The following is a 16,491-nucleotide window of genomic DNA, read 5'->3' as shown; positions in this document are numbered from 1 at the left end:
GCAGCAAAACCTTGTTAGTAGAAGTAAGAATTTAGTATTGCTGCAGGGTCTTTGCTGCCTGATACAGCCATGATTTGCCAAGCCAGCTTATTATGTGGCCAATCAGGTGCTGGAGCAGACCAGTTATACAAAGGGTCCTATAATATTGGGTGTTTTTAAGAGATATGGTGCAAGCGCTGGATGCCTACGCAGGAGCACTTCCAACACAGAATGAGCGCACACATGCTCGCCACCATATTGAACCCTTAAGGCGCTTGTTTCACACCTAATGCAAGCCGTTTTCTGTCTAATACAAATAGCTTTCTGCTGCTGCCTGCAAATCTCAGCTCATTCTGAGATGTACTCTGTCAGCCATCTGTGATTTGGGTGTTCACCAACCAAGCTATCAATTACAATTACTACCTTTTTGATTTGTGAGTACAAGGCTCCTCAGCATCTGTCTAGTCAAAGACCCTGCTACGAGAGGTATATCTGAATCATTGGGTAATGTAAAGGAACTATTTTCTCAAAATGGCCTGAATTGCTTTAGATTGTATGCAAAAAATTCCCATTGTGTACAAGCAAGTGTAAGTTTTAAATTTCTAGTCTGGTAACATGAGCAAAATCCAGGATGCTAAGAGCTTTCTATATAAAGTTTTCCCATCTTTTTAAAAATAAATTTGGCTCTAATGCTTTTTCAGTGAGGTTATCGAATGAGCAGCTGAGTTATAAAGTCTAGGAAGGTTCCAAATTCAACACAGCAGGTGATGCTCTGTTATTGTCAACCAAAGCAGTGGTGGGATGCTATTATTAATGCGTCCCTGGATTGGGAAGGGAAATCAACTAGGCATCCCCCGATAGCTCTCCAGTAAGACCATTTAGAACTTCATACGTGAGGACATAATTTGGGTCTGGACATAATGCTGTTTAAGTCGGACAGCTTCCAAATTTTCATTGCCAAGGCTCACCTATCAATAATACACATGTGATTGAGTCAGGTGCTGAATGATTACTTCATTATGAAAAGAGAAAATTGTCAAGAAAACATTAAAATAGTGATTTTTTCCATCCCTGCTTATTAAGGGTTACTTTCATTTTAATTAAATATTTTGGCATTGTGCGGATCAGATCATTTTCTTTGATATTTACTGAAATGTGTAGGTTTGCGTTTTGTTAACTTCACAGCTCTGCGATTGTTAGGTATGCCCAGAGAAGATTAATTTCAACTATATGTTGCATAAAGTCAGTAGGAGATGTAAAGTGTTTTCTCTGAATTCTGAAACCACTCTACCAGATTTATTTAACATTCTAAAAACAGTTAAATTTTTTTCCAAATGTGGTATACAGTTTTAACTACTGTGTAAACCAGATTGGTACCATGGAGCCGGTAATAACTGCCTTTCTCTAGGGTGAGGAACTCTATAAACTCTAATAATAATTGGCCACCTTTTGGCTTATCTTGTGGAATTGTGTTGCAGTATCAGCAATGTTTACCTTTGTTCTCCAGTCCGATTGTGTTTTTTTTGGTTTAGCACCACACTCCAGTATGCAGGAAAAAGATGGAAGAGGATGAAGATGATGATGAGGAGGAGGAGGAGGAGGAAGATGATGAGGAGGAGGACGAGGATGATGAATGAGAAAGATGACAAATGATGCACAAATTACTGTTTTTTTGATAATTGGATAGTTATTTCTGTTTTTGGTACATTTATTTTTTAATCTTCATTGATGTAAACTTGTCCAGCCTTGCAAGAAATTTCAGGATTGTTTTAAACATTTGACACTGCCAAACACTATTTTCATTTTCTGTTATGTATGCCAAAATTTTATATGTAAACACGCAAGTATTTTTAACTCAGAAGATTTTAGGGGACATGTTACTTTATACACATGCATATGAAATTTCATCTGATTGTGCAACATAATTAATGTTCATAATGCACAACGTAAACTTGTTTACATTCTAACGCTGATCTGCATCTTGTATAGCAAAGGTACTGGTGATCTGCCATGCAGCTGTACAAAATTTAATTGTACCTGTACTACACATAAACTTGTTTTCTATGTCTGCATTAATGATGAACGTGAGCATGTTATTTGCCTTTATATTAAATCAATGGATGAAAAATCAGAGCTATTATATTTTCAAAATTAATTCTCAGGACATAGGTATCACTGGTAAGCCAGGCATTTATTGCCCATTCGTAATGATTGTAATGGTCCGATACAACTGGGTGGCAGCTTCAGATGCAGTTAAGAACGAAGGGCATTGGTGCGTGTTGGTGAAAAGGCCAGACTGGGTAAAAACTACTAGTTTCCTTCCCCAAAGGGAATTAATGAACCATTTGTGTTTTTATTACAAGCTTCATTGCCACTTTTTTTTCATAAAGCTCATCAGCTTTTTATTTCCTGTTTTTCAAAACTGAATTCGAATTTACAAACCGTCATGAACTCACGTTCTCTGGATTATTATTCCAGGCCCCTGGATTACTACTTCAGTAGCATAACCACTATGCTACCATACCTCCTATTTGGATAAGTGTATAAAATTATGCTGTGACCTATGGAGTAATCGATACTTCAAAGAACTGCAATCTTACCTTTTATTTACTGCTTTATTAATGTCATTGTAAGTCATTAGCAGATCACTATCTAATGCTTGAGCTGACTAGGGAAATTTGTGTGACTTCTATCAGTATTTCTCCTTCCTGTGTGGTATATAGTAAACACTTGGGATTCATGAGGATGAAATTCATCTTGTGCTGTAGCACAAAATGGGTGATAGAGAATCAGATGCCACGAGATTTTCTTCTTCATTGAAATCAATGGCAAAGAAAAATCAGGAAAAGTGTAAAATGAAGCAGTAGCATAAAAGTTGTCAGGAAAATAAGTGATGTATATGCACAACTCTTGGGACAGGCATGTTTGCTAAGCCCTCTTTGATGCTGGAACACCTTTACTCTTAACATTTTTTAATGCATTTGAGAGATGTAGGCATCACTGGCTAGGCCAGCATTTATTGCCCATCCCTAATTGCCCTTGAGAAGGTGGTGGTGAGCTTCCTTCTTGAACCGCTGCAGTCCTTGGGGTGCAGGTATGCCAACAGTGCTGTTAGGAAGGGAGTTCCAGGATTTTGACCCAGCAACAGTGAAGGTACGGCAATATAGTTCTGAGTCAGGATGGTGTGTAGCTTGGAGGGGAACTTGCAGGTGGTGGTGTTCCCATGCATCTGCTGCCCTTGTTCTTCTACATGGTAGAGGTCGCGGCTTGGAAGGTGCTGTTGAAGGAGTCTTGGTGAGTTGCTGCAGTGCATCTTGTAGATGGTACACACTGCTGCCACTGTGCATTGGTGGTGGAGGGGGTGCCAATTAAGCGGGCTGCTTTGTCCTGGATGGTGTCGAGCTTGAGTGTTGCTGGAGCTGCACCCATCCAGGCAAGTGATGAGTATTCTGACTGGAGAGAGAGAGAGAGAGGAGCATGGCAAGAGCGGCAGGGAAAAATCGAAAAGTGACATCAGAGTGATGTCACAATTGACAGAGAGAGCAGGGAAACAGAGAGCCACCGGGGGGATTATACAGGTAAGGTTTTAATTTAATTTAAATCAAACATCACAGGCAAGCAAGTAGGTGATTGGTTTGGAAAGAAGCTACCTGTTCGGTGAGTATCTGGTAATTGATTAAGGTCCATTCTCATCCTAACGCTTAATGTAAAGGAACTAGTGATAAGCTTAATAAACTATATATAAAAAAAGGAAAATAAAATGAAATAATTAAGTAGTTAATTAAAACACATTAAGGATGGCAGGACAGGTGATGTGTCATGGCTGCAGCATGTGGGAGCTCCTGGATGCCAGTGTGATCCAGGGCAAACACATCAGCAGTAAGTGTTTGCGGCTCGAAGAGCTTCGGCTCAGAGTCATTGAACTGGAGTCCAAGCTGCAGACACTGCAACACATCAGGGAGGGGGAAAGTTACCTGGACATTTTGTACCAGAAGGCAGTCACACCCCTTAGGATAGGGTCTTCTGATTTAGTCAGTGGTGAGGGACAGGAGAGTGTGGCTGCAGCTGAAGCAGGTAAGGGGACCCAAAGGGCAGGAGTGCAGGAGCCTCAGCCTTTGCGATTGTGCAACAAGTTTGAGGTTCATTCAGCTTGTTTGGATGAGAGTGGGGGCTGAAGGGTGGATGAGCAACCTAACCATGGTACAGGAAGCCATTCAAATGGAGGGAGAAAAAAGGAACGTAGTGGTAGTAGGGGAGGTGATAGGGGAATTGATGCAAAGAGTGAGAGTCCGGACGGCTGTGTTGCCTGCCTGGTGCCAGGGTTTGGTACCAATGACATAGGCAGGACAAGGAAAGAGGTTCTGCATAGTCAGTATGAGGAACTAGGCACCAAATTAAGAAGCAGAAGCTCAAAGGTAATCTCTGGATTATTACCTGAGACGTGCAAATTGGAATAGGGCAAGTAACATTAGAGAAATTCTGGTGTGGTAGAAGTGGGTTCCGGTTTGTGGGGCACTGGCACCAGTACTGGGGAAAGTGGTGGCTGTACCATTGGGACGGTCTACGCCTGAATCGTGCTGGGGCTGGTGTTCTAGTGAGCCGCAAAGCGAGAAAGGTATTAATATGGGAAATAATAGACTGACAGGAAGGGACAGTGTACAAATCTAAGAGTACATCAACATAAGGCGCGAGGTTACAAAAATAATAAAAAAATAATAAAGACTCTGCATCTGAATGCATGTAGCATTTGAAACAAAACGGATGAATTGAGAGCACAAATAGAAATAAATAAGTACGATCTGATAGCCATTACAGAGACATGACTGCAGGATGACATAGATTGGGTCCTGAATATTGAAGGGTATATCGCATTTAGGAAGGACAAGAAGCTAGGAAAAGGTGGTGGGGTAGCTCCGTTAATTAATGTTGGTATTAGCGCAATAGAGAGGGATGTCCTAAATTCAGGATACCAGGATGTAGAAGCAGTTTGGGTAGAGATGAGAAATCATAAAGGCAAGAAGTCACTTGTGGGAGTGGTGTACAGACCACCTAACATTAACCACACTATGGGACGGGGTATAAAGGAAGAAATAATGGCAGCTTGTCAGAAAGGTACAGCAATAATTATGGGGGGTTTTAATCTACATATTGACTGGAAAAATCACATGGGCAGGGGTAGCCTAGATGAGGAGTACGTAGAATGTTTTCAGGATAATTTCTTAGAACAATGCATTCTGGAGCCTAGCAGAGAGCAGGCTATACTAGGCCTGGTACTGTACAACGAGATAGGATTAATTAATGACCTCATAGTTAAGGCGCCCCAAGGTAGCAGCGATCATAATATGATTGAATTTTACATTCAGTTTGAGGGAGAGAAGAGTGAGTCCAAGACCAGTATTTTAAACTTAAATAAGGGCAATTATGAGGGCATGAAAGCAGAGCTAACTAAAGTGAACTGGCAAATCAGCTTAAGGGATATGGCAATAGAGATGCAGTGGCAGACATTTAAGGGGATATTTCAGAATACACAGAATAGACACATTTCAACAAGAAATAAATATTCCAAGGGTGGGTCCCGCCATCCGTGGTTAACTAAAACAGTTAAAGATAGTATCAAACTTAAAGAAAAAGCCTATAATTGTGCAAAGGTGGGAGACAGGTCAGAAGATTGGACAGAACATAAAAAACGGCAAAGAATGACTAAAAGATTGATAAGTAAGGTAAAATTAGAGTAGAAGAGAATGCTAGCTAGAAATGTAAAGACAGATTATTAAATATCTGTAGAAACTTTTATTAAGAGTTAACAAAGTGAGCGTTGGTCCTATCGAAGTCGGGGAATTAATAATGGATAATACGGGGATGGCAGATGAATTGAACAGATATCTTGCATCCGTCTTCACTATTGAGGATCCAAGTAACATCCCGGTATTAGCTGTAAATCAGGAAATGGAAGGGAGGAACTCAAGAAAATTACAATCACCAGGGAAGTGGTACTGAACAAATTGTTGGAGCTGTAGGCTGACAAGTCCCTGGGTGCTAATGGACTTCATCCTAGGGTGTTCTAAGAAGTCGTTAGTTTTAATTTTCCAAAATTCAATAGATTCGGGGAAGGTTCCATTAGATTGGAAAATAGCAAATGTAGCTCCTTTATTCAAAAGGGAGGGAGACAGAAAGCAGGAAACTACAGCCAGTGAGCTTAAGATCTGTCATAGGAAAAATGTTAGAAGCTATTATTAAAGACGTTATAGCAGGGCATTTAGACAAATTCAAGGTAATCAAGCAAAGTCAACATGGTTTTGTGAAAGGTAAATCATGCTTAACCAATTTATTAGAGTTCTTTGAGGGAGTTACATGTGCTGTGGATAAAGGGGAACCGGTGGATGTATTGTACTTAGATTTCCAGAAGGCATTTGATAAGGTGCCACATCAAAGGTTATTGCAGAAAATAAAAGCTCATGGTGTAGGGGGTAACATATTGGCATGGATAGAAGATTGACTAGCTAACAGGAAACAGAGAGTTTCTGGGTCATTTTCTGTTTGGTAAGATGTAACGAGTGGTGTGCCACAGGGATCAGTGCTGGGGCCTCAACCTTTTACAATTTATATAAATGACTTAGAGGAAAGGACCAAAGGTATGGTTGCTAAATTTGCTGATACACATAGATAGGTAGGAAAGTAACTTGTGAAGAGAAAATAAGGGGGCTAAAATGGGATATAGATAGATTAAGAGAGTGGGCAAATGGAGTATAATGTGGGAAAGTGGGAAATTGTCCACTGTGGAGGAAAATGTAGCTGGTCTGATTAGTAAGTTTGCGGACGACACAAAAGTTGGTGGAGTTGCGGACAGTGATGAGGATTGTCAGAGGATACAGCAGGATATAGATCGGTTGGAGACTTGGGCGCAGAAATGGCAGATGGAGTTTAATCCGGACAAATGTGAGGTAATGCATTTTGGAAGGTCTAATGCAGGTGGGAAGTATACAGTAAATGGCAGAACCCTTAGGAGTATTGACAGGCAGAGAGATCTGGGCGTACAGGTCCACAGGTCACTGATACGCAGGTGGATAAGGTAGTCAAGAAGGCATACGGTATGCTTGCCTTCATCGGTCAGGGCATAGAGTATAAAAATAGGCTAGTCATGCTGCAGCTGTACAGAACTTTAGTTAGGCCACACTTAGAATATTGCATGCAATTCTGGTCGACACACTACCAGAAGGACGTGGAGGCTTTGGAGAGGGTACAGAAGAGGTTTACCAGGATGTTGCCTGGTCTAGAGGGCATTAGCTATGAGGAGAGGTTGGACAAACTCAGATTGTTTTCACAGGAACGACGGAGGTGGAGGGGCAACATGATAGAGGTTTACAAAGTTATAAGCGGTATGGACAGAGTGGATAGTCAGAAGCTTTTTCCCAGGGTGGAAGAGTCAGTTACTAGGGGACATAGGTTTAAGGTGAGAGGGGCAAAGTTTAGAGGGGATGTGCGAGGCAAGTTCTTTACACACAGGGTGGTGAGTGCCTGGAACTTGTTGCCGGGTGAGGTGGTGGAAGCAGGTACCATAGAGATATTTAAGAGGCATCTTGACAAATACATGAATAGGATGGGAATAGAGGGATACGGACCCCGGAAGTGCAGAAGGTTTTAGTTTAGGCGGGCATCAAAGATCGGCGCAGGCTTGGAGGGCCGAATGGCCTGTTCCTGTGCTGTACTGTCCTTTGTTCTTTGGCAGGAGCATATTATCTAAATGGTGAGAGATTGCAGAGCTCTGAGATGCAGAGGGATCTGAGTGTCCTAGTGCATGAATCGCAAAAGGTTAGTATGCAGGTACAACAAGTAATTAGGAAAGCTAATAGAATGTTATCGTTTATCGTGAGGGGAATTGAATACAAAAGTAGGGAGGTTATGCTGCAGCTATACAGGGCATTGGTGAGACCACATCTGGAGTACTGTACAGTACTGGTCCCCTTATTTAAGGAAGGATGTTGGAGGCAGTACAGAGAAGATTTACTAGACTAATACCTGGAATGGACGGGTTGTCTTATGAGGAAAGATTGGACAGGCTAGGCTTGTATCCGCTGGAATTTAGAAGAGTAAATGGTGACTTGATTGAAACATATAAGGTCCTGGGGGTCTTGACAGGGCAGATGTGGAATGGATGTTTCCCCTTGTGGGAGAATCTAGAAGTGTTTAAAAATAAGGGGTCGTCCATTTAAGGCAGAGATGAGGAGAAATTTGTTCTCTCAAAGGGTCATGAGTCTTTGGAATTCTCCCTCAAAAGGTGGTGTAAGCAGATTCTTTGAATATTTTTAAGACAGAAGTAGATAGATTCTTGATAAGCAAGGGGGTGGAAGGTTATTGGGAGTAGGTGGAAATGTGGAGTAATCAGTTCAGCTATGAACTTATGGAATGGCGAAGCAGGCTTGAAAGGCCCAGTGGTCTAGTCCTGCTCCTAATTTGTATGTCCGTATCCCACTCCTGACTTGTGCCTTTAGATGGTGGACAAGCATTGGGGAGACAGGAGGTGAGTTACTCGCTACAGAATCCTCAGCCTCTGACCTACTCTTGTAGCCACAGCATTTATGTGGCTGGTCCAGTTCAGTTTCTGATCAATGGCAACCCCCAGGATGTTGATAGTGGGGGATTCAGCGATGGTAATGCCATTGAACATCAAAGGGAGATGGTTAGATTCTGTCTTGTTTGAGATGGTCATTGCCTGGCACATGTGTGACACGAATGTCACTTGCCACTTATCAGCCCAAGCCTGGATGTTGACCAGGTCTTGCTGCATATGGACATGGGTTTCTTCAGTATCTGAGGATTTGTGAATGGTGAACATTGTGTAATCAGCAGCAAGCATCCCCACTTCTGACCTGATGATGGAGGGAAGGTCATTGATGAAGCAGCTGAAGATGGGCCTAGGACACTACCCTGAGGAACTCCTGCAGTGATTTCCTGGGACTGAGATGATTGACCTTTAACAACCACAACCATCTTCCTTTGTGCTCGATATGACTCCAACTAACAGAGTTTTCCCCTTGATTCTCAGTGACTCAATTTTTGCTAGGGCCCCTGATGCCATATTCGGTCAAATGCTGCCTTGATGTCAAGAGCAGTCATTCTCACCTCACCTCTGGAGTTCAGCTCTTTTGTCCATGTTTGGACCAAGGCTGTAATGAGGTGAGTGGTCCTGGCAGAACCCAAACTGAATGTCAGTGAGCAGATTATCGTTGAGCAAGTGCTGCTTGATAGCACATTAATGTCCCCTTCCATCACTTTGCTGATGATTGCGAGTAGACTGATAGGGCAGTAATTGGCCAGATTGGATTTGTCCTGCTTTTTGTGCACGGGACATACCTGAGCAATTTTCCACATTACTGGGTAGATGCCAGTGTTGTAGCTGTACTGGAACAGCTTGGCTAGGGGTACAGCTAGTTCTGGAGTAAAGTCTTCAGTACTATTGCCGCAACGTTGTCAGGGCCCAAAGCCTTTGCAGTATCCAGTGCCTTCAGCTGATTCTGGAGTGAATCGGATTGGCCGAAGACTGGCATCTGTGATGCTGGGGACCTCAGGTGGCGGCCGAGATGGATCATTCATTCGGCACTTCTTGCTGATGATGGATGCAAATGCTTCAGCCTTGCCTTTTGCACTGATGTGCTGGGTCCCCCATCATTGAGGATGAGGATATTTGTGGAGCCTCCTCCTCCTGTCAGTTGTTTAATTGTCCACCATCATTCCCCGACTGGATGTGGCAGGACTGTAGATCTTAGATCTGATCTGTTAGTTGTGGGATTGCTTAGCCCTGTCTATTGCATGCTGCTTCTGCTTTTTGGCACGCAAGCAGTCTATAAAACCCCTCCCTGTAGCCAAGGGAAATTCCCAGTAGAACACCTATACTATCCACAGGGTGCTGTCTCCTATGTGTGGTGAACTATTTTGAGCAGTAAAGCAATAAAATTCATGTACTGCATCAATCAGCTCCAACTGCTTCCCAATTGGATATTTGCAGTTTCTCTTTGTTAGTTGAAGGTGCCTGGTGTTAAACAGAAGAAGAAAATTCATGTTTCCTTCACTTTTTCAGGCTATTTCTTGATGCCTTTAACAAAGATAAACAATAATGAACAACTCATACTTTTGATGACTTCACTTAGTCCTTCATTTATTAACATTCTTAACCTCTGATCACAATGGAATATCCATACCTTTTTTCATATTTAAGGCTATGTTATGGACAGGTGGAAAATTGCATAGCTTGTTTCCAGCGGTTACCTCCCAATTGACCACAGATAGTGTTTTCTTAAACTAGTGTTTCAGCCCTTATGTTTCGTTGACCAAATAAATGGACAGTGACAGGTTTTCTCATGAGTTCAAACAGAAGATTAAGTATTTATTGAATAATAATCACCTGAAATGTTCGTAACACCATCCTCGCCCACATTCACACTCTCATGCACACGGCTAAATCAGTGGATTTGGGGACGGGGCCAATATCAGCCCTTTAGAAAGGCACACATCAAAATGGAACAGCCGCTCAGGGGAATACATCGGAAGAGGAGTTGCAAGTGTAACTGCCGAGGTGACCAACTGACTGGAAAGTCAAGAAGTGAAGGAAGACAGTGCCCAGGGGCAGGAAAGGGGAAAACATTTCAGAAGAAATCCAAAGTGATGGAGGGGAGAAGGTTCACCACAGCCCCCAGATTCTCAGAGGAATCTCTGCAGGTCTGCCTCCAGGCAGTGGAGGTAAGGCATGACATAATATTCAACGTGGATGGCCGAAGAAGGCCCGCATAAGTGACCAAGAGGGCCTGGTTGGAGGTCGCCAAGGAGGTCAGCAGCTGCTGTGGTATGGAGGACATGGCTCCAGTGCCGCAAGCGGCTCAATGACCTGCTTCACTCTGCCTGTGTAAGGGGTACTCCTCATTAATTTCATTGTGAATGTGTTAGGGAAGGGTCAGTCTGTCCTAACGTTGCAAGGTGGTAACCAGCAATGAACAGTCCTTGCCTGCTGCATTGTATTGGAACACAGGATGGGCAGTTCTGGGATGCATGGTGATCCAATCCTGTTCAAATTGCACACTGCATTACAGTAGCGATGAAATGGAACAACAAACCCAATGGGTGAGGCTGTGAGATACCAAACCATATATCTAAACTAGGTGTGCTTGTTTAAATAGAAGAGGGCTCACAATGCCCGAGAGGTGTCCTGGACCGGTGGTGGCCATGGCAATTAGGCATACCCAACAAACATGGAGGAGGATGCCTTGATGCTGGCAGGGGAGGGCAGAGGACGCACCATGGCAGATGGTGAGGTTGGCGGTCCTGGTTGTCAGTGAGTGATCCATTATGTGGGGGGGGGAGGGGCGGCATTTGGACTGTGATTGTCTCATGCACTGAAGCGTGCTAATAAAAGTTGATTCACGCAAATGTGGGCAAAACGTGAGGGATATGTGCTTAAATCTGTGGTGCTGATCAACCTGATTTTCCCTGCAGGTGAAACACATCAGCGGCCAGGGGGGTCTTGGGGGGCTCAACGGTCCACCTCGTCCAAGGAGGAGATCGCCTCAGAGCGTGCACAGTCACATCATCGCACCTCACCAAACACCAGTGCAGAGACTTCCACCACGGTTGGGAATACTGCCTCCGCGGAAACAATCTCACTTACGGGTGTTAGTACAACACAGTCGCCGGACCAGCCACCAGAGGCAGAACCAAACGATGCCTCATGCACTCGGAGGATTGTGGGAGGCCAGGCCGGTGCAGAGCCGCAAGCTGATAATGCGCCTCTGAGAACATCCATTCGGCGGGAGATGTTGCAGGTTCAACATGTGGCACATGAACATCTGGCGGAGTTGCCAGAGACGCTGTGAGTCATAGCACATACTTCACTCCAGAGCACGTCAGCTGCAAACTCTCAGGCATTTGTCCATCTGGCATCCTCCGTTGACAGATTGGCGGCTACTGCGGAGGGGCCAGTCCTGAAAGCCATCCGTGATCTCAGGTGAAGTGCAGCCTCCCTGGACCAAGCCATCAGGGCGCAAACTCAGATACGTATGCGGCAGGTCGAGACTGCTCATCCCTCTAAGGTTAACTTTGAGAAGCAGTCAAGCCTCAGGAGGCCACACGTGAGCTCCTCTCAGGGCGCTCCTGATGCATCATGTAGCCCCTTGCTCCCTCCGCTAGTGACATGTCAACCGCAAACTCCCAGGGTGTTAGAGGGTGCTCCTGATATTTCTCATGAGCACCCTGATATGCCATGGGCTGCACGGCTGAGAGTAGGCAGAGGACGTCCCTCAAAGTCATCAAGAGCAGGGCGGCAGCCCCATCAGTCACCTGCCTCTGGTGAGTCTGGTGGTAAGGTATCGTCCACACATAAGAGCACCCCCAAATGTTTTAAGAAATCACTGTAATATCACTCCTGGTTCACCTTCCGATTATTTAGATCACTAAATAAATTTGTGCTTTGAACATTTAACTTTGCATATGTTATCCATGAGGTAGCATCAGACATCGTTGCACTGCTGAAGCAGTTATCTATGAGATGTCACACACTTGGGTTGGGTTCATCATGACATGATGTTGTTTTTAATATGATCATCACTTCCCTCTCTCGCAATCCCACTGACTCATTGTGGCATGCAATGTGAAATCTTTGCATGTAGTGATCCTCTCAAGAGAAACGCCTGCCTATTAGGGTATCCCAGGTCTCTCCCGCTCTTAATTCCAAAGGACATTCTGCTTCCTCTACCATGCCATCATGTGGGTGTTGCCCATCGTCCTCATCAGAAACTACATCTTTATCTGATGACACCTCATGGTTACCTTGAACCTCCTCAATGGCGTCGCCCCTTTCCATCGCCAGGCTATGCAAGGCGCAGCAAACAATAATCCTGGATGCCCATGCTGGCGTGTACTGCAGTGCTCCATGTGAGCGTTCCAGACACCTAAATCTCATCTTGTGCAGGCCAATTGTTGTTCGATTGTCAATCTTGTGGCCCCATGGCTCTCATTGAAGCGTTCCTCAGCATGACCCCTTGGGATTCTCAAGGGTGTCATCAGCCATGTCTTCAAAGGATAACCCATCACCAAGTATCCAAACTTCCTGTCTGTCCGGGGGACTGAAAAGAGCAGGTACCTGAGAGCTTCTGAGAATGTATGCAACTCCCTGGGTATCGTTCACAAACTTGCATGATTCTCCTGCAATGATTGCATACAAGCTGAACGTTCAATGAATGGAAGCCTTTTCGGTTAATGAATGCTCCTGAATGACCAGTTGGTGATCTAATTGCCACATGCTTACAGTCTATCATGCCCTGAACCATTGGAAACCCAGCTATTACGCTGAACCCTCTTCCTCTTTTAGCCTGGCTGGTGTTGTCCATTTCGCAACTAATGAAATTGTTAGCATATCTGAACAGTGCATCAGTCAGAGTTTTTATGCAATGGTGCGCAGCTGCTTGGGAGACTCCACACAAGTCTGCCATCGAAGCCTAGAAAGAGCCACACGCATAAAAGATAAGGGCGACGGTCATCTAAGATCACATGGGGTTAGAGGCAATTTATTAGCTTGGACAGAGGATTGGCTAACCAACAGAAAAGAGAGTCGGAATAAATGGGTCTTTTTCTGGTTGGCAAGATGTAACTAGTGGGATGCCACAGGGTTCGGTCCTCGAGCCCCAACTATTTACAATCTATATTAATGACTTGGATGCAGGGATAGATGGAACTATAACCAAATTTGCAGATGACACTAAAATAGGCGGGACAGTAAGTTGCAATAGAGAAATAAGAAATTTACAAATGGATGTGGATAGGTTAGGTGAATGGGCCAAAATTTGGCAGATGGAGTTTAACGTGGTTAAGTTGCCAAAGACTTGCGGGTTGATAGGTAAATGGGCCATTGTAAAAAATGCCCCTCGTGTCGGTAGGTGGTAGGAGAATTGAGGGAAGGTGGCGATGAGAGAGGGAAAATGGGATTAATGTAGGATTAGTATAAATGGGTGGTTGATGGTCGGCGCGGACTCGTTGGGCCGAAGGGCCTGTTTCAGTGCTGTATCACTATGACTAAGTGCGAGGTTATCCATTTTGGTTGGAAGAAAGGCAAATTATTATCTAAATGGAGAGAAACTTCACAGTGTTTCAGTGCAGAGGGATCTGGGTGTCCTTGTGCATGAATTACAGAAAACTAGTATGCAGGTACAGCAGGTAATAAGGAAGGCAAATGGAATTTTGGCATTTATTGCTAAAGGAATAGAGTATAAAAGTAGGGCAGTGTTGCTGCAAATGTACAAGACTTTAGTGAGACCGCACCTGGAGTATTGCGTACAGTTTTGGTCCCCTTTCTTGAGGAGAGATGTAGCTGCATTGGGAGGCAGCTCAGAGGAGGTTCACTAGATTTATTACAGAGATGAGGGGCTTATCTTATGAAGAGCGATTGAGCAGTTTAGGCCTTTACTCTCTAGAGTTTAGAAGAATGAGAGGAGATCTAATTGAGGTATACAAGATTATTAAGGGGATTGACAAAGTAGACAGAGAGGATGTTTCCTCTTGTGGGGCAATCTAGAACGAAAGGTCATAGTTTTAGGATAAGGGGTAGCAGATTTAAAACAGAGATGAGGAGAAATTACTTCTCTCAAAGGGTCGTGAGTCGGTGGAATTCATTGCCCCAGAGTGCGGTGGATGCCAGGACATTGAGTAAATTTGAGGAAGAGATAGACAGATTTTTAATTAGCAATGGGTTGAAGGGTTATGGAGAATGGGCAGGAAAGTGGAGTTGAGACAGAGATGAGATCAGCTATGATCATATTGAATGATGGAGCAGGCTCGAGGGGCTGAATTGCCTACTCTTGTTCCTTGTTCTTATGTTAGAGCGACCAGCATTGGATGGCCGCCAAGGCAGTTTACAGCTACATCCACTGCCAGCATCTCAAAGAAATGTCACAGTCTCATGTGACATACGCAGCCTACTGACAGGTGCAGGTAGCTCAGACGCAGTTGGTATACCCTGCCTGTTGGGTAGACGCATTCACTCTCGCTCGACTCTGCCATCTGCTCTCCCTCCCACATAACGGGGAGCCACTTGACCAGCTGATTGAACATGCCTATGCCCAGCTGTCCTTCTGTCCCTGATTGTGGCATGGTCCTCCTCCTCTGAAGAGCTGCCTCCAGAACACACAATTCCCATCTTTGGACTGGTTATCAGATTCAATGACAAAATCTCAAGTTTCAGCTGTCAGGACAGGCACACACAACCCCCTTCCTTCCACTCACTGACTCAGAACAGATAGGTCCTGAGCTGTGGTGAGTCAGACTCAATTGGAGCCCTATGCACAAGCTACAAATGTCTACAATTTATATGACACACAAAACTCTCTCAGTTAAGCAGCACCAAAATCTTTACCTGCAACACGCTCACTAATTGCCTGCCTTCTGCCCTTTTAAAGCTGCCGGGTCCCCAACACGATCAGTGACCCGACTTACGGTCGTAAAATCAGACGGCCATGTAAATTTCCAGTCAATTGGGTTCTCAACTACTTTAAGTACTTTCAAATTACTTGCGGTGGGGAGACGAGCGGCGACTCGATCGCGCCTGACCTCCTGGATCGTAAAATGGCATCTGTGCGTGATGACGGCAGGGACCCAACCTGACATCATCGGGCGCCATTTTACCACCCAGACGTCTCCGAACTAACCTGATTATGGTAGGTAAAATTCTGGCCTGTATCTAGAAAAATACAAGGGGGTAGATTCAGCCAAAGCCCTGGTTAGACCACACCTGGAGCACTGCATATATTTCCCTGAATGATATTTGGACTCCAAAGGCTAAATTACAAGGGGAGATTACACAAACTAGGGCTGTATTCCCTGGAATTTAGAAGGTTAAGCAGTGATGTGATCAGTTTTTAAGGTTTTAAGGGGTAGTGGCATGGTAGATAGAGACTATTTTCACTGGTTGAGGAGTTTAGGACTAGGGAGCATAGTCTAAAAATTAGAACCAGACCTTTCAGGAATCAAATTAGGAAACACTTGTACACACAAAGGGTGGTAGAAGTTTGGAATTATGTTCCACAAATTCTAATTGATGCTAGATCAATTGTTAATTAGAAATGTGAGATTGGTTAACAAAAATCTATCAAAGGGTATTAAGGGCTATGGGGTAAAGGCATGTATAGGGAGTTAGGTTGCAGATCAGCTATGATCACACTGAATGGTGAATCAGGCTCGAGGGGCTAAATGGCCGACTCTTGTTCCTACTATCCATCACATATTCTTGCTATAGTACTGCTTCGTCCCGTTATGAAAACTCACCACCTATCCATTATATTAAATCATAGTTGCTTTAAAATTCAAAATTTTGGGACTTCGTTAAAATTTCCTTCAATCCCAAGGTTTTTAGATTTTTGATGTCATCTAATCTATACGTTACAATTTACCTTGTCTCTTTTCAATCTTAGCGATGGTCTAAATGATGACTTTGCCTCAGAAGCATCTGGCTCCGAAATTTAGAATAGTTGCAGGAAC

General features: G+C 44.0%; 1 protein-coding gene across 1 annotated transcript in view; it reads left to right on the top strand.

The window, feature by feature from the left end:
• Nucleotides 1-2,097, top strand: part of cibar1 (CBY1 interacting BAR domain containing 1) — a 78,636-nt gene extending 76,539 nt beyond the window's left edge. Inside the window, exon 9 of the mRNA XM_068030822.1 lies at nt 1,512-2,097. Within this exon, the coding sequence (XP_067886923.1) occupies nt 1,512-1,616 (105 nt within the window). The 3' untranslated portion in view covers nt 1,617-2,097. The remainder of the gene's footprint in view (nt 1-1,511) is intronic.
• Nucleotides 2,098-16,491: the final 14,394 nt, after the last annotated feature.

Source organism: Heterodontus francisci, chromosome 5 (genome assembly GCF_036365525.1).
Source record: "Heterodontus francisci isolate sHetFra1 chromosome 5, sHetFra1.hap1, whole genome shotgun sequence".
In the NCBI taxonomy this organism is placed as follows: domain Eukaryota; kingdom Metazoa; phylum Chordata; class Chondrichthyes; order Heterodontiformes; family Heterodontidae; genus Heterodontus; species Heterodontus francisci.
This window is presented reverse-complemented; position numbering and strand designations above follow the sequence as displayed.